The sequence below is a fragment of the Pangasianodon hypophthalmus genome, chromosome 10, assembly GCF_027358585.1.
Source record: "Pangasianodon hypophthalmus isolate fPanHyp1 chromosome 10, fPanHyp1.pri, whole genome shotgun sequence".
Lineage (NCBI taxonomy): Eukaryota > Metazoa > Chordata > Actinopteri > Siluriformes > Pangasiidae > Pangasianodon > Pangasianodon hypophthalmus.
Window position 1 is genome coordinate 3126870 of NC_069719.1, and position 19278 is coordinate 3146147.

Consider the following 19278-nt stretch of genomic DNA (forward strand, 5'->3'; position numbering starts at 1 on the left):
ATCATAAATAGTACTCTATGGTTACAGCAAAGTACTTATCTGTAACTTTTGGTTTTACATAAAAGCTGTCAAGCTGGGTGAAATGAAAGTCTTATCATGGTAGATCATTTGATTAGAAAGTTTCTTTTCATACAAACATTTTTTGCATAGCTGCATGCTGCTAAGTTGGATCAAACTGACAAATATAATTGTGTGTCATTAGCATAAAAGTGAAAGCTAACATTAAGTTTGAAAATTACATGGCCAAGAGTTAGAATGTTGCCACAAAGTTAGAAGCACACAATTGTATAGAATGTCTTTGTGCCCAAACCTGTTCCAGCATGCCAATGCCCCTGTGCTCAAAGTGGGCTCCATGAAGACATGGTGTGTGACATCAGTGCCTGACCTCACTCATGCTCTTATACCAGAATAAACACAAATCCCTACAGCCACACTCCAAAATCTAATGGAAAGCCTTTCCAGAAGAGTGGAACTTACTATAACAGCACAGGGGGAATAAATCTGGAATGGGATGTTCAGCAAGCACATATACAGTATGTAGGTGCTGTGGTCAGGTGTCCACATACTACTTTTGGCTTTATTACTTACATAGTAATCATAAATATTAATCTAGGGTTATACCAAGGTGCTTAATGGTAGCTTTTGGTTTTCCAGAAAAGTTCTCAAGCTTCAGGGTGAAATCAGTGAAATTCAGTTCTGTTAGGAAAGTTTCTATTCATCCAAGCATTTGTGTCTAGCTGTGCTGCTGAATCAGGCAAAAAATATAAGAAGTAAACCACTTCCAAATCACTTGAGGCCTGTTCTTGTGATTTAACATAAACCAGGACTTAACAATCCTGATTTCTTTTGCTCTCTAGATTTCATTTTTCCTATTTGCCATTCTCAATGCAGCATGTCTGTCCAGATTATCTAAAATATGTATTTATGCACCAGATAGACTCTAATGAAAACTGTTGCCTTTTACTTGTGTTTTAATCTCCAAAGTCATCTGTATCATGAAACAGTCCTAAACTACATACATTTAGTGTATGTCAAGTATATATACTGATCAGCCATAACTTTAAAACCACTGACAAGTGAACACTGATTATCTCTTTACACTGGCACCTGTCAAGGGGCGGGACGACTGGGTCTTGTGGGGTGTTCCCGGTATGCAGTGGCTAGTACCTACCAAAAGTGGTCCAAGGAAAGACAACCGGTGAACCCTCGACAGGGTCATGGGCGCCTAAGGCTCACTGATGCACATGGGGATCGAAGGCTAGCCTGTCTGGTCTGATCCCACAGGAGAGCTACTGCAGCACAAATTGGTGAAAAAGTTAAAGCTGGCTCTGATAGAAAGGTGTCAGAACACACAGTGCATCTCAGCTTGCTGCGTACGGGGCTTTGTAGCCGCAGACCAGTCAGAGTGTCCATGCTGACCCGTCACTGCCGAAAGCGCCTACAATGGGCACATAAGCATCAGAACTGGACCACGGAGCAATGGAAGAAGGTGGCCTGGTCTGATGAATCACATCTTCTTTTACATCATGTGGCTGGCTGGGTGCATGTGCGTCTCTTACCTGGGGAAAAAGATGGCACCAGGATGTACTATGGGAAGAAGGCAAGAAGCCGGCGGAGGCAGTGTGATGCTCTGGACAATGTTCTGCTGGGAAACCTTGGGTCCTGGCATTCGTTTGGATGTTACTTTGACATGTACCACCTACCTAAACATTGTTGCAGACCGAGTACACCCCTTCATGGCAACGGTATTCCCTAATGGCAGTGACCTCTTTCAGCAGGATAATGCTCCCTGCCTCACTGCAAACATTGTTCAGGAATGGTTTAAGGAACATGACAAAGAGTTCAAGGTGTTGACTTGGCCTCCAAATTCCCCAGATCTCACTTCAAGCAAGCATCTGTGGGACGTGCTGGAGAAACAAGTCTGATCCATGGAGGCCTCACCTCGCAACTTACAGGACTTAAAGGATCTACTGCTAACGTTTTGGTGCCAGATACCACAGCACACCTTCAGAGGTCTTGTGGAGCCAATAGTTTTTTAATATACACTTAACTTTCAGAATGCACCAAATTCTTTATTATACTAGCAGAAAAATATGATAAATATTTATACATGTTTCTACAGTATATAGTGATTTATACTGTATATTATCACTGTCAATAATGAGTAATATTTAAAATGGAAAGAATCAATTTTGAAGGAAGAAATCAAGATGCTGAGGATTTTTTTTTTGTTAATGAGTATTATAGATTAGTTTGTAAGAAAAGATCAGATAAAATAATAACTGAATTAAGAAGGTATGGCACCTTTCCAGTGTCTCCTTTTATAAAATTATGCTCCTTTTGTTATTTTAAAAAAAATCTTTTTAATCTCTTATTATGAGGAATGAAAACATGGCATGTGCTATGACAGTATAAAAAGAAATAAAGTAATTTTCAGTTAATGAATTACAATAAAATTGAAAAATCAATTATGGAAGATTTTGTATTTCAGAAGAACATGAATATATTCCATTTTATCTATTATGCACCTCTGTAAGCCTTCTTCACCTCATAGCTGTCAAATCCTGTCTTTCTCTCTCACGTGTGTGTTTGTCAGGCTCTCTCCGCATGGGGAGTTCACTGGCTGAAATTTTATTACTCTGACAGAACACTACAGTGACAGCTCCAGGTAGTGAAGACAGATGAATCTCGCTGTCCACTCTTTTCTCAGAGATTTTTGTAAAAAAAAAAAAAAAAAAAAAGGGAAAAAAGGAAAAAAAAACCCAAAACCAACAACAAAAAAAAAAATACCAGCCAAATAATTACATGAATAATTAAGTGCTGCAGAAGTAAAGGCTGTGATGTCAGGATCTTCATCAGAGACAGAAAGATGGAGGAATCGCTCTGAGCGCACTGAACCTAACAGTCACAAAATCAGTTACAAAAAAACAAGTGTCACAGCATTTCTATTCATTCTTCACCTCAAAATATATCACGCTCCATTGAAGCGAGTCACAGCGGCGGTTTGATAAAATGTTTATCATTAAAGGAATGAATTAGCAATGTCACGATGAAGTGACTCATCTGTTCTGAGGTGTCTGGAGAGCAGCAGAACTCTCCTGCTAACCAGAGAAGAACAGAAAAGCCATCGAGGAGGTTTAGGGAACTTATGGACGGCAGAGATAAGACGTGACGTGAGAGCCATATTTCATACCTAAAGGCATTACTTCCATCATTTCATCCTCAGATGTGTTTTCTGAATCCCAAAGACATTTAGAGCACCCAAAGTTCAGAGCAAAACAAACATCTCCAGGCATTTCGCAGCAACATTTTTCATATTTGCATGGGTATAAAGAAGTAATCACCGGTTGATGAGCACCCGTACACCAATTAAACACTAATTTAGACGTCTTCTTGTGCTTGTTGTATTCTCCGTGGCAGACAAATGAAACAGTTTTACAGTGAAGTGGGGTGTGCACTCCGTGAGCGATGCTGTGAATTACATTCCTGCCCACGCAGTACAGAAAAAGCACGATGGGGGATCCGCATAATACTTTTGAATTTTAGCAACCCTGAAAACCCCTGGATGTGAAAAGAGAGCACTGCCTTGCCATAGGAAAGCCTTTATGAGTAACGCGCTTACGCAACACTGAAGGACACGCTCGCGGAGGGCTTTAAATCAGATCCACGGTTGCCACAGTAACCGCTGCTTAAAACTGCTCTTTATCAGGCTTTCAGAGACGAGGTCAGAGTTTCACATCTTTATGTAAAAACAGCTACACTCTATTAAACGTAAGGACGGGGCCTTGGCTCGACCTCGGGCCAGGAAAAATGAAAGCGTGTCTCCTCTCACCCACACGCAGACCTTCCAGCGAAACCTACAGAGCAGAATATCTGTTTAACGCAAGACGCTATAGGCTAATAGGGTCATTTTTAAAAACCAAATCAATCAAACTTCAGCCCCTGATTGCTGATGTTCCTAAACTACGTTCTGAATATCGGAAATATTTTTAAAAATTTCTTTTATTGATATGAGTAGAATTGCATACTTAACAAAACCATAAAACTGGTTTCTGTGTGATGTTAGATTTAAAATGTTTATTTCACTGGGAAGAAATTTTTTTTACAGAAAAATTCATTGAAATATCTTTTCTCTATTTTATATTTATTTATATGGGGAACTGTACAGTGGATGCTCCACATAAACAGATTTAAAAAATGCATGTAATCATTGATATGGTGAGATTTTCTCTAAGGAGATATTTGTTTGGAAGGAGTCTCCAGTGTCAGCGCCTTATAATAGTCAGCTGTAAATCTGTAACAACATGGGAGAGTCTTCAGGACAGACGAATTTTGCAGTTTCTCAGTCACTTGACAAGTTGCGTTTTTTTTTCTTATTCACTTCAAGAGGAAAAAGAGAGGCTGGTGATGGAACGACTGATGGCATTTTTTCATGGATGTTCCACAACATTGAATGAATAAAACACTATAGGACATGCTCTTATAAGAAAATAATCAACTTTGGGGTCATAACAGAAACTCCACTTCATCATACCACTCTGTCTTTGATTATTTTCCTATAACAGCACAGCGCTGATTGTTATATTCCTTATACGTCTGATATACCCATCTCAGCTCGGTCCTGGAGATCAGCAGGCATCACTAATAACCAGTATGAAGATGGAGCTGTTAGACATTCTGCTCTTATAAAGAGAGCAAGGGTGTTAAATCTATTGCTCTAATGCTATCTCTCAGCTATATCTGCTTCGCTAATATCCAATATCTGATCTAAAACTGCTGAAGCGCTCAGACAGTTGTGGCATTGAAGGTTTTTTTTTTTTACTTGGCATTTTCATAATGGCATTTCAGTTACCTTACAGGCTCGTAAGCGCTTAGTACTGATGATTAAGACTGATTTTAGAGCCATTTTTTTAATGATCAAAAGAAATTCCACACAAAATCAAGCAGCACACAGCGTGTCTTGAAGGTTCTCTCATAACCTTGTAGAGCTGCGTGTCGCGTCCAAGCGCTGCCAGTATGGATTTCATCACGGAGAGGAAAGGAACAAATGTATAAAATTACTCCCCAGTACTGGAGATTAGTGCTAGAACCATGTGACACACCGCCTGCTATATGCAGTGCGTCATCTCAAAAAATTCCCATCCTCGTCTGCAAAACCTTCCCTCCGTATACCTTATTAAAAACTGGTTAAGTTCCCTGTAGCCAAACTTCTACTGGCTGACAGGAAGCTGACTGGATGACAGGAAGCAGATACTGCTCCTCAGCTAATTAGCAGATTTCACTTTACCTGAAATAAAATGCAGTAGAGATCCACCAACTCTCCATAGACTGCGGAATAGCATCAAAAACATCGTAAGTGGTAAAGAGAGAGTGTTCGGTGTGATGTCCGCTCAACCATTTAACAACTTGCTGTAACAATTATAGGCCAAAAATCAAGTGTACAATTTTTTCCCCTTACTTCAATTGTAGTAAAGCGAAACGTGTTACATTTTATGCTGGAGCTACAAGAATTGCATGCAAGTGAAACGTTTATAATACTGAGCCACGTTCATGTTACAAATATTTTAAGGGGTGGAGCCTAGTGTATGGCGCCAGTGAAATGAAGGGGTGGAGCTAAAAAATAGGAGGTTACTCAGCTAGAAAATAGCATTCTACAATTTTTCAAATCGGTGGCATCAGCGGTAATCGTTTCACGCACACGCTTCACACAGGCTGTAAATCAAATTCTACATGTTGAGCTACGCAGAAACCGTCAGTACTGAGAAATCAATACTGAGATGACGTGTCAAAATCTTCCTCAGTTAGGCAAAAAATTGACTCAAAAAGTAAGAGTCAAAAAGTTGCAACTTTTTTTTTTTTTTTAACCATCAGCTTGAATCTGATTTACTTCCTAGCCAGTTATGTAAGCTACTGGAATCCATGCTAGTCTCATCTGGCATTAGCAAAGAAAACAGGCAACTTTGTTAACTACAGCAAGTTAATGTTTATAAAAATTATCAAAACTTTCCTCAACACGAGTTTTTAACGTAGATGAAGCTCCTTCTACAGAGGTAAGGGAGATGTCTCATTGTATACGAGTCTTTGCTAACCCCAGCATACTGAAACATTTTACTGAGGTAGGCCCGGGACGCTCATCCTTAAGTTCAACACTGCAGTCTTGTGGATTATCCAGATTCAGACACACACGAAGAGCTACAGCGCTACACTGTGTAGCATGAGCAGTTAACTGCAGATGAAGAATTCTCACGACTCTTGATGACTCTTGATGTGGAGATGAAGAATTCTCACGACTCTTGATGACTCTTGATGCGTAGTCTCATGTAGTTCTGTGTTGTTTACGTAGCACCATGGTCCTGGAGGAACGTTGTTTCGCTTCACTGTGTAAGGTACCAGCTGTATATGGTTGAAATGACAATAAAGCAACTTGACTTTTTTCTACATTGATGAATTTGCCTCGATGCTTAACTAAAACTGAATATTTTTTTCTATGAAAGACTGAAAATCTCTCTCTCTCTCTCTCTCTCTCTCTGTGTGTCACTAAACCAGGGGCAGTTACACTTTAAATTGTATTTCCCGGCTGCATGCCAGGCTCTCTAACTTTGTTATGGGTCAGTGGGCTTATGCAACATACACACACACACACACACACACACACACATTTCATGAACTATGGTGAACCAACAAAGGAAGATGTATTAAACAAAGCAAGACGAAATACAGAAAAGATAATGCCATTTAGCAGGATAGCACACACACACACACACACACACGCACAGTACTGGGTTATTCAAGGCTATGGCGTTCATAGCTGAGTCTTTTTATTAGTCACGCTATAAAAGGTGAGTCAGTGTGTGATGATACACTCCTACCTTCTGTCTGTTCACTCGAGTTATTTTAGGCCTTATGTTGTCTCAACCAACCAACCAACCAACCAAACACACACACACACAGACACGCTTTAATTTTATATATATACACTGCTCAAAAAAATTAAAGGAACACTTTTTAATCAGAGTACAGCATCAAGTCAGTTAAACTCCTGGGATATTGATCTGGTCAGTTCAGTAGCAGAGGGGGTTGTTAATCAGTTTCAGCTGCTTTGGTGTTAATGAAATGAACAACAGGTGCACTAGATGGGCAACAATGAGACGACCCCCAAAACAGGAATGGTTTTACAGGTGGAGGTCACTGACATTTTTTCCCTACTCATCTTTTCTGACTGTTTTTCACTAGTTTTGCATTTGGCTAGGGTCAGTATCACTACTGGTAGCATGAGGCGATACCTGGACCCTACAGAGGTTGCACAGGCAGTCCAACTCCTCCAGGATGGCACATCAATACGTGTCATCGCCAGAAGGTTTGCTTTGTCTCCCAGCACAGTCTCAAGAGCATGGAGGAGACTCCAGGAGACAGGCAGTTACTCTAGGAGAGCTGGACAGGCCCGTAGAAGGTCCTTAACCCATCATCAGGACCGGTATCTGCTCCTTTGTGCAAGGAGGAACAGGATGAGCACTGCAAGAGCCCTACAAAATAACCTCCAGCAGGCCACTGGTGTGAATGTCTCTGACCAAACAATCAGAAACAGACTTCATGAGGGTGGCCTGAGGGCCCGACGTCCTCTAGTGGGCCCTGTGGAGCTCGATTGGCATTTGCCTTTGAACACCAGAACCCCTCTGTAGGTTGATAATTCTCATTTCCATCAAACGATGTGGCATCCTTTCGTTCCTAACACATTACCCAGTCCATATCAGTATAGATATCCAGCATGATATTTTTCCCCATTGAGATCTGATGTGTTTTCAAAGTGTTCCCTTCTTTTTTTTGAGCAGTATATATACTTTGAGCAGGATATATAATATGTAAACACACAGTATGTGTGTATGTGTGTGTTCCCAGGGTCCTATACTCCCAGGGTCTTATATTCCCAGGGTACTGTGCTACCACTGTCCTATATTATATATAAACTTCCCCTAGGTCTGCTATTCCCAGGGCTCCATATATCCAGGGTCCTCTGTTCTTGGAACCCTAAGTGTCCTATTTTTTTTCAGGGCCACTGGCTTAATCCCAGTTCCCTTAACATCAAAATATGTCTAGACCGCAGCTTCTAGTATTAATCAATGAAATCATTTGCACGACAGAGCTAACATCATGCCTTTTAAACAGCATTCAGAAATGGTCATCATCTACATGGGTTTTGAGGTACGACCTTTGATGAACCCAACCACGGCCCCTAGGAACCCTCTGATTTTCTTAATAAAGTTTATTAAAAGGAAGTTAAATTAAAAGGAAGTTAAGCTGAAGTTATTGAGGCTGTACAAATATTTAAAAAATATATAAAAATGGTTGCTATATTACTGTGACTTACAACAAATTGATTTTTTTCTCTAGGCAGATAGAATTTGGGGGTTTTGTAAAATCTGCTGTAAAATACACTAGTAATGTTATTTATACTGACACTGTCCCATCTGTTTAGGGAGAGATGATTAAATTTAGCTCATCACTAATTTGGAAATGGATAATACATCACCCGTTTTTCCCTATTAGTAAATTAGGTACATAAAGAATGTATGTGTATTTATATAATGAAGTGTATGAAGTGAATGAATCTTCAGCCCAGCTCAGCAGGTGACAACAGCACGAGTCAGTAAAGAGGGAGAGAAAGAGAGAGAGGGCAAAGAATGTGCAAAAAGACTTAGAAAGAAAAGAAAAAGAAAAAAAACAAGGAGAATAGGAGGTTTGAGAAAGATAAAGAACGCAGGTGGAGAGAATGACAAAGAAAGAAAGAGGAAATGGATGGTGTGTGAGACTTCCTGACATTGAAAAGTGCTTTAGTGAACTATTTCTGTCCAAAAGCATCAGTTATACAACCATTATGAGGAACTTCACTTATATTTACACCTCATTTACGATGAAAGGAAAGAGACAGAGAGAGAGAGAGAAAGAGAGAGAGAGAGAAGGATGTTTAAGCACAACTGGCTGGATTAGAAGCTTCCATCTTATTTTTCCTTCTTATTAAATTCAGTGTCAATATTCCCGGTTTTCCACTTTAAGAGACAATGAAGGAGGCGTGGCCTCTGTGTTTGTCAGTTCTAGTGAAGGAGGCGTGGCCTCTGTGTTTGTCAGTTCTAGTGAAGGAGGCGTGGCCTCTGTGTTTGTCAGTTCTAGTGAAGGAGGCGTGGCCTCAGTGTTTGTCAGTTCTAGTGAAGGAGGCGTGGCCTCTGTGTTTGTCAGTTCTAGTGAAGGAGGCGTGGCCTCAGTGTTTGTCAGCTCTAGTGATAGGGGAGTGGCCTCCTTCATGAATTGGGTAATAAATCTTCCAAACTAATAGAAAGAGCAGAAACATGATAAAAAAGAGCTGCCCTCTGAGAGAAAGCCTACACAGTCTTGGTATGAAATTTCATTGTGCGTGTTTGTGTGTGTGTGTGTGTGTGAGACTGAATTCACACTACAGCTGTCCCTCATCTCCACCCACATACTCTTTAACAGCCTGTTGCATAGAAACAGGTGGTTAAGTGAAAGCACTGATTTCCTCATCAAGCCTAGTGGATGTGTGTGTGTGTGTGTGTGATATGCAAGTGTGTAATATGTAATTGTTCATTCATTAAGCCCCTCTATCATCTATAAACTGAAATGTATAACAGAACTCTTAGAGGAATACACTAGCAAAAAAAAATAAAATACCACACACACTCGGTTACTGCTGCTATGTAGGTCAAACTTAAAAAAAAAAAAAAAAAAAGGAGTCTGCAGTCATTAAGTAAAATGGCTAGCACATAACACAAAAGATGAGTTTTAAGGATGAGGAAAGATTGCAGATAGAAACAGAAATGACACTGTTATATTACTTTAACAAACAGATGACAGCAAAAACAAAAAAAGAAAGTCTGAAGCCAAATATTACACACTTCACATCATTTAGTGAAAACAAACGCTCACACATAGAATTAGCTCTTTTTTATTTTTATTTTTTGATCATTTAGTTAGCTAGTTTGCTTTTTTTCACGCTTTTCAGTTAGGGCTTTGTTGGTGAGGCTTAGCGAGATCAGACGCCTCTGGACATTGAGAGATTTTTTTCATCAGAGACGCAGCTACAGTACAGTGACGAGTGAATGAAAGATGACAACTGCAAGCTAAAATGCAACATTAGCTTCTTTTTTATTATTAAGCAAGCAACTAGCGAAATTAGTATTCAGTTATGAGCATATTACTAATAATTTAGCTTTCACTGTAGAATCTGTAGAAATTGATGTTTATATAGTATTAACAAATGTGCTGTTTTTAACCCTAACCTTTTAACCTTTTAATCTTTTTGTTCTTTTCTCAAACAGTTGTGGATTGTTAGCGTGTCCCTTTGAAGCCTAATACCCTACAAGTCTACAGTGTGGACTTTTAACAAAAATAAAATACATAGCAAAAGATTTAAATGTTGAAATAAATGTGACCAAAAAAGCTTAAAAACTGCTATATTTAAATGGTTTTCATTTAAGCTGTTCTGCTTCTCTCGGTTTAGATGGTTATTTATTGCATTTTCTGTTGAAGTACTCATAGGAAAGGTTTAAATATGATAAAATTATTTTAATTTGTTATTTTAATGAGACTTCTAGATAACATAATGGCACTGAATGTTGGTCAGGTAAGAAAGAAACGGAATAATCACTTGTTTATTGTCAAATAACTACATTAGACAAGAGATGACATGCTGAAAGCTCATTTTGAGAGAGAGAGAGATAAGATGAAACAGATGGTGTTCAGAGAAAGTCCTCGTCGCACCTCGGTTTCTCTAATCTGGTCCTCGGGGGAACTTAAATTATCTGCCAACCATCTTAACTTCCATGCGTTTCTCCGTTTCCCTTTTAGATTTTGTGCAAGCTTGTTGTTTGGCTCGTGTCCTCTGGGTGCATTTACTGACTACTTAAAAGCAAGAAGTTCCTTACTCGACAAAAGCGACGCCTCCTGGGTTTCCGCATTAATGACGCCACGCTCTGAGATGAGACGCTAAAGCTAATCAATTTTTTTCCCCCAAAGGCAGCGCTGCATTGTAAACACCATAAAACCATTCAGAAGAGGCATCGGGGTGTTTTGGAAAAAATCGACACAGTCGCTCTTGTCATTCTCATAAATTAGCACGGCTTTTTTGGGAAAATTGGGCCTGAGTGGCCTCCGAGCTAAGCGTTTCAAAATAAATGAGAAGAAACACGATGTATAGAAGAAAAACAGCAGCTATAAGACAATGCCACATACGCAAGTTTGTTTGTTTTTTAAATCTCTAATGCCCATGTGCTTTTCACAGCTTTAATTGGTCAGAATATGATCCATCTATCACACTTCTCCTGCACTTCACGTTACTGATGACACTCTTGTGCGAGCGCCGGGTCTTGACCTTCAACCCGTTCCATTAAGTTCCTGAACTGTAATACACATCTCTACGGATACATATTGATCCGTGCCACATTTAATTGCTGTGGTGAAATCTCCTCCTGAGAAAAGCGCAGGTTTATTATGAAGGATGGAGTGCTCTTGACGTTCAACGTTCAAAAGCATCCGCTACACTTTCTGTTCATTAGAGTTTATAGGAACAGGAATTTCAGCAGCTTACCAGATAAATTGGTCTTCAGGAGCTTCGGATATTAAAGCTAGGAGATTCAAGAGAAAGTCTGGTCATATATTAAAGGTACTGCAATATTTTCCTGAACCAAAACATAGTCGAGCAGGCAAGACCCATGTGGTGTCTGAAATGTATTTCTTTATTTCTGTACTAGAGCAAGAAACAGAAGCTTCTAGATTTTATTCAAGAATTGTACAAACTGCACACCATTTGTTTAATGTAACCAAATATAAATATATTATTCTCCGGAATGAACAGATAATATTTTATAAATAAAAATCCTTTTTTTTGCATCTGCTTGAGACTAGAGGGTGAACATCAGGACAGAGATCCTGCGGCATGTGAGTGGGAGTCATGAGCGAGAGCTCAGATATGAAGCTCACGAGATAAACAACGACACAGAGTAATGTGATTACAGCATTCCTTCATTCATCCTTAGTAACGGCCTGGTCAGGGTTGCACTGCTTACATTAAGCTACTAAAGTGTTAATATTTTGAGAAATAGAATTAAATTCGCTAGAATATATCACAAGCAGGTATGAAGAAAAATTATAACTACAGGATTAGAAGACAGTCCCACACACGTCTGTAGGTAATAAGGCCGTTTCTAAACATACAGTCGCCCTAAGCGACAACTAACTCAGCCACATCAATTATAATATTTTACGTGGAAGAATGAACAGAATTAATACTTCATTATGTTGATATAGCTAGTAGTAACGAGCTAGTAACTTAGCCTTAAGGTTCTTACTCTGGATATTAGCTAGCTACCTTGTTAGCCACTACCGACGATTTCTTTTTATGCCCCAGATAGATACAGATAGATATGAACTCTTAATGATCGTTGCTTCTTTGTGATCTTCTGATGTTATTTATGTTATATACCTGATTTAGTTACCTAAAACTGCAGCTTCTGAACGCAACTTGTCTACAGTGGATTCCGTGTAATTTCTAGCCAAACTGTTTCTTTAGCCAAACTGTTTCTTTAGCCAAACTGTTTCTTTAAGACGGTTTTCTCTGTAGCATGCCTAAATGACACATTGACATAAACACATATTTTATACATACAGTCAGCTCCTATAACGCTTGGTGAGATTGAATTATTATTCTTCAATCTGATTAAAAAATTAGGAGGAAACTCGAACACCAAAATACCTAAACGCAGGGGCGCCAATATTTCTCACATGCTTTTTGTGTTGTTTTCTCAGAATAAATTTACTCCAATTAAAAGTTTACTTCATGTTATAATTCATTGTGAGATTAAGCTAATTAACTACAAAGACTTTTTTAAGAACCTTTTTTAACCCATCTTTACCAAGGGTGCCAATAATTTTGTGTGTATTAAGTAGTAAAGTGGACTCTACTCCATAACGCTACATCAAGAACTGATTAATAATATAAAAAATGGTATTAAATGTGATGAAAGCGATGAGTGCTGTGTTGCATCAGCGTCCTTTTCCTGACCGCAGTGACTCTGTGACTCTGTGACTTTGGTGACGGTGCAGTGTGTTTAACTGTCTCCGCTAATTACACACAGCATCTGCTTGTCCTCTGCAAAGGTTGATTAAAGTCTCCGTGATGTCATTTCCTCCTTCATTTGCATCTCTAAAAGCAGAGCGCATGGGAAATGCGACGGCTTCACATCTCGCCCCCCTTTTTCTGAGGCACCGCTTTCATCTTCCGTGCCAAACTCAAAATTAATACGAGCTAATTCATGTGTAATAATCCGTAATTCAATTAAATACAGCAATCATTCTTCACGATTATAAACATATTTATAAATATTTAATATCATATATTACACACGGAGAATAAGCGTTTAAAAGAGTAACAGCATGTGTTTTAGACTTTTTCACTTGTTTGGTTGAATTAGTCAAGTGCACTTCCTACAAAGTGCCCTAATCTCTGAGGAGACGTGCACAAGCCCGATGACGCTGAACAGAAGGAACCTGAGACAAAGCGCCGTGACGCTCTCGTTCCGCCAAATTAATGTTGTTTTTGCTCGAATTAACAGTGAATACATAAAACATGCCACGGCGCTGCCTCCCTCTACGCTCAATTTATTACACGTTAATCGCTAATCATGTTTTGTTTGTCAGATCTTCTGCATGCTATGTTTGAACAACAGCCACTCGGGGATTTAATTGACATGTGATGGGATCAGAACGGTAATGGCTCTTCGTAAAGGCTCGTCTTAGAGTCGGGAATGAATTTTTTATTCTGGTTTAGCTTGTGAAAATTGTAGAAGCGATTGATGTTAAGGTGAGGCGCGAGGTTAGCATCAGAAGTTGTACGAAAATCAATGAAACTGATGATTTTTTAGTGCATAAATGCGGTATTGTATCCTGATTTACACCCTTTGCTTTATAGTATCAAACTGTGTACCTGCCACATTAATACAATTAAAGACGCTAGCTAGCTAGCATGCTAACATTACCTAACTACATTTGTATGCTATAAGGCTTATTTGTAATATGTCAGAAAGTGGAAGATGAATTTTGGTGAATTTCTTAGAAAAGGTACCAAACCTCAAATACACACACAAAAAAATCAAACTTTAATATAAACAACAGACTATTTACAGAAAACTAGCACAAGCTAACTTGTATAAAAAGTCATGAATAGTAACTATCAGTAACTCAACATTAATTATAAGGCTTAGGCCTTATAGCACGCGCTGTCGTAATATAGACATAAAACTATTACACATACACAGGAACACATCCACACACACATCCACACACACACACACATTGAAAGTCAGAATGGCCACACCATTCATGCTTGCTAAATTTTCATGTGTTCTCGTGTGCGTAATCATGTAAACAGAAACGTTGTGCTCGTCGTTAGCAGCAACTCACTGCTCTCACTTCCACATTTAGCTTTCATAGAGTTATTATTGCACCTAGTGGTCAAACATGGGAACTGCAACAAGCGCTAATACACATCCATTGGGGCAGGAAACACGCTGCTCCATTCTTGTTTTTCAGTGGAGGAGTGGAGAGGACAGTGAATGGCAGGGTCGCCAGAGTAAGTTAGTTTAAAAAAAAAACTCCACCATTGCAAAGATCTTGTTTTGATTTATTCGTAAATTGTTCATATGAGCATTTACACAAGAAATTTGGTATTCGTGAAAATCCAATCATTTCGGAAAAATGTTTCAGAACATTTTTGTGAAAGCCAGTCATTTTATTTTACTGGCATTAATTAGAGAATATAAACAATAATGAAAGCGAGCCAACACAAACCCATAAATTAAGACAAATAAAACTAATCATTCGATTATGACAAAAGAAATGGCGGTGTATAAACGGAGGACGGGACGGTCTGTCTGCGCACAGCCATAATCCGTGAACAAACACCTCAGCTGACGGAAGATCTAGCACTCGGTTATTATTATTAATATAATATTTTATTAAATATTTTTATTCCCGTAGAAGTAAGTGAAATATCTTCTACTTCTGTCTTTCAGACTTTACCTTGATTGTTCATTTCATGTTCCCACCTGTCTGAGCACTTTACCTTTGAATAAAATGAATAAAAGTTATATCACACATTATAAACGTTCATGTTAATGAACATGGTCTTTGTTTGTCTCCTAGTCCCTTATTGCACATCTCTAATCTTAACCAGCTGCCAGGAAAAAAAGAATTTCAATATATTTCAATATATTTATATTTGTTCAATGTATTTATAATTGGTTACATCCCTAATCTACTTCCTTTTAGTTTCTCATCCAAAGTAATCCACCTCATTACATCTCGTATTACAGATGTAACAGCGAAGTGGGCTTAAATAAAGGAACCCCTAGGGGGCGTGTCACTCTGTGTAATCACCTGCCATGACTGTCACTGATAGGTCAAATCTACAGTCTGGGCTAGAAAGAAATCAGCTCCAGCCTCGCGTCTCACTTCTTTCTGTGTAGTTTTACACGAGTGCTGGTGGTGCTGTTGACTTTGGTTCCACTAAAGTATAAAATAATCCACTTTAGGCCATTTGTTAACAGCAAATAAGATGATGTAGATGACAAAGATTTAAGATTATTATTCTTTTTTAATAGAGGGAGGAGCTCTCCATGCTAGCCGGCTGTGTGAATAGTCAAAGTGACAGATCGGAGACCTATAAAATATAAAGTCATGTTTAGTGTGTGAAATCTGCGTGTTTTTCACTGCTAATAAAGCTAACAACTAAGAAAAGCACATACACACAAAGGCAACACCTCCTTCACTGAGACTGACACACACAGAGACCACGCCTCCTTCACTGAGACTGACACACACAGAGACCACGCCTCCTTCACTGAGACTGACACACACAGAGGCCACGCCTCCTTCACTGAGACTGACACACACAGAGGCCACGCCTCCTTCACTGAGACTGACACACACAGAGACCACGCCTCCTTCACTGAGACTGACACACACAGAGTCCACGCCTCCTTCACTGAGACTGACACCCAGAGACCACGCCTCCTTCACTGAGACTGACACACACAGAGTCCACGCCTCCTTCACTGAGACTGACACACACAGAGGCCACGCCTCCTTCACTGAGACTGACACACACAGAGGCCACGCCTCCTTCACTGAGACTGACACACACAGAGACCACGCCTCCTTCACTGAGACTGACACACACAGAGACCACGCCTCCTTCACTGGAACACAAAAATAAATTATATCATGAAGAAAAATCAGTACAAATCTGTTTATAGGACCACTTACTTCATGATGTATATGTGTCTGTGCTTGTGTGAGTGTGAGTGTGTGTGTCTGTGCTTGTGTGTGTGTGTGTGAGATTGAGTGAGAGAAAGAGAGAGAGACTCTGTACGCTCCCACGCTTTATGATCCCAGCACATGCATTTGTGTGTGTGTTTGTGTGTATGAGTGATGCAACTGTGTCCTCCCACACTGGATGATTTGTGTGTGTGTGTGTGTGTGTGTGTGTATGTGTGTGTCCTCCCACACTGTGTGATCACTGCATGCATGCCTTCAGCACTTTGGTATCAGGCGATTAGCAAACCACAGGCATGCTGATTTAACAGTCCACCAGGGTGTGTGTGTGTGTGTGTGTGTGTGTCATGATGTACACACAGGGAGTGCATGCGCTAGTCAGTATAGCTCGGTGTGTATTGCCTGAGGGCCACTAACTCCTTTATGTCAGGCTAACATGAAGCATAGAGTGCTCAGGCGCTCAGTAATAATAATAACAACAACAATAATAATAATATTTTATTATCTTTTATTGTGTTGGAAATTAAAGTGCTTTATAGTGGAACAATTAAAAATGGCACATGACAGGCAACCAAATAGAAATGATCTCATAAAACGAATAGAATAACAGTAAAATGGAAAAAGCTAAAAATCTCATCATTTTAACCAGCGAGAGCACATTTGGTAGATTTCACTAACATCGCTCATTAACACAAAAAATGTTTAAAAATTAAACCTTTTATCCACAAATGAAGTTAGTGGTTTTTTGGTTAGTGTCATAATTTAAACCTGTAGTTTACACAATGTATGTCAGTCTCACTGAAGGAGGCGTGGCCTCTGTGTGTGTCAGTCTCACTGAAGGAGGCGTGGCCTCTGTGTGTGTCAGTTTCAGTGAAAGAGGCGTGTCAGTGAAAGAGGCGTGGCCACTGTGTGTGTCGGTCTCACAGAAGGAGGCGTGGCCTCTGTGTGTGTCAGTCTCACTGAAGGAGGCGTGGCCTCTGTGTGTGTCAGTCTCAGTGAAAGAGGCGTGGCCTGTGTGTGTGTCAGTCTCAGTAAAAGAGGCGTGGCCTCTGTGTGTGTCGGTCTCATTGAAGGAGGCGTGGCCTCTGTGTGTGTCAGTCTCAGTGAAAGAGGTGTGGCCTCTGTGTGTGTCAGTCTCAGTGAAAGAGGTGTGGCCTTTGTGTGTGTCAGTCTCAGTGAAAGAGGCGTGGCCTCTGTGTGTGTCGGTCTCACTGAAGGAGGCGTGGCCTCTGTGTGTGTCAGTCTCAGTGAAAGAGGCGTGGCCTCTGTGTGTGTCGGTCTCACTGAAGGAGGTGTGGCCTCTGTGTGTGTCAGTCTCACTGAAGGAGGTGTGGCCTCTGTGTGTGTCAGTCTCACTGAAGGAGGTGTGGCCTTTGTGTCCATCAGTTTCAGTGAATAACAATTTATAAAACTTTTACCACCCACACATATACACACACACACACACAGAGTCAAAATGGCTAAGAGTGCTTCTAGCAAACTTTCAATCCATAAGCTGTAAGAAAAAGGAGCACCCACACACACACACACACACACCCACACACACACACACACACACACACCCACACACAGAGTCCTGCACATTTGCCAAGAAGTAGTGCAAATGTTTCTGAAATCAGCGAGTCAACATGGTGTCGCTATGGCAACCACTAATAAGTCTAAGCCTAGGCTCTGATCTGTAGAAAAGCACTACTGCAGTACTGCACTACTGACACACACACACACACACACACACACACACACACAAATATATATATGTATGTAGGCAGTGGTGGCTCAACAGTTAAGGCCCTGGGTTACTGACCAGAAGGTTGGGGATCAAGCCCCAGCACCACCAAGCTGCCACTGCTGGGCCCTTGAGCAAGGCCCTCAACCCTCTCTGCTCCAGGGACGTAGACATGGATGACCCTGTGCTCTGACCCCAACTTCCTAACAAGTGGGGAGAGAAGAAAAAATTTTGCTGTAACGTATATGTGACAAATAAAGGCTGCTTTTTATATACAGTGGTCAGTGTAGGATTAAGGTAATCAGGGGCCCCGAGGCTACACTTTAAGTAACACACACACACACACACACACACACACATACACATACACAAACGTCTGTATCATCTTTTAACTTTTCTCACTCTTCATTTAGGAGACGTACCTTTTTCCGCACCTGCGTCCTGCTACTGTATTCCCTCTCAGACATTTCAGCATTGAAAGCTTACACACATTGTTAGGGACGCCACAGACAGAAATGTCTTTTAGCAAGCGTTTCAGTCCACAATAGTGTAACATGAGCCTGCGGGTCTCTATGTAATTCACGAGCGTGTGTAAGTGAAGCAGAAATTATACAGAAATCATCTGAAAACACATTTTCTATATGCTAAGGCGATGTGGCGATGAAGAAATGTAAACGAAACGTTCCAATGGACAGAAAATCTCCCCACTCGCTCGAGCTGGCTTCAGGCTTTGTGTTTATGGGAGCCTGTTTTCTGCACGGATGCTTGATGACGTAAGCAGAACGTATTCAGTTCCTTTATTCAATCATTAGAGCATCTTCATCATATACTCTGACCGTGGAGATCACACTCGTCACACAGCCTGTTACAGAATTTGGAGATTTTTATTTATACTTGTACAGCATGAGTACTCGTACAGTAATAATCTTAAAACCTTGCAGTGTAAAACTGGATTCACTCGATCATCTGTCCAATCTAAAGACTCTTATCTTTCTGTTCATCTTTTTTCCCCCTCTGTAATCAGCGAAACTGGTCTCCAGTCCACAACTACGCCGTTATTAACAAACTCCTCCAGCCTCCCTCTGCTGCACTTTCAACTTCTGCTGATCAAACGAATGCTTTTCTTAGCGTCTTCAAAGATAAAATCAGCAAAATATCCCTGCGTTTTCCCCCCACTGTCTCCTTCACTTAATTACAACGATGCCCTCCTCAGA

At 40.2% G+C, this 19278-nt stretch overlaps 1 protein-coding gene across 3 annotated transcripts in view; it reads right to left on the minus strand.

Annotated features, from left to right (window-relative positions):
- The window catches only part of dlgap2a (discs, large (Drosophila) homolog-associated protein 2a), a 165965-nt gene that overhangs the window by 95318 nt on the left and 51369 nt on the right, over positions 1–19278 (minus strand). The window contains exon 2 of one of the 3 annotated variants that reach the window (XM_053237488.1): positions 18143–18267. The exons of the other annotated variants lie outside the window; for them this stretch is intronic. Coding sequence (XP_053093463.1) covers positions 18143–18267 — 125 coding nt within the window. The remainder of the gene's footprint in view (positions 1–18142; positions 18268–19278) is intronic. 3 annotated transcript variants of the gene reach the window in all.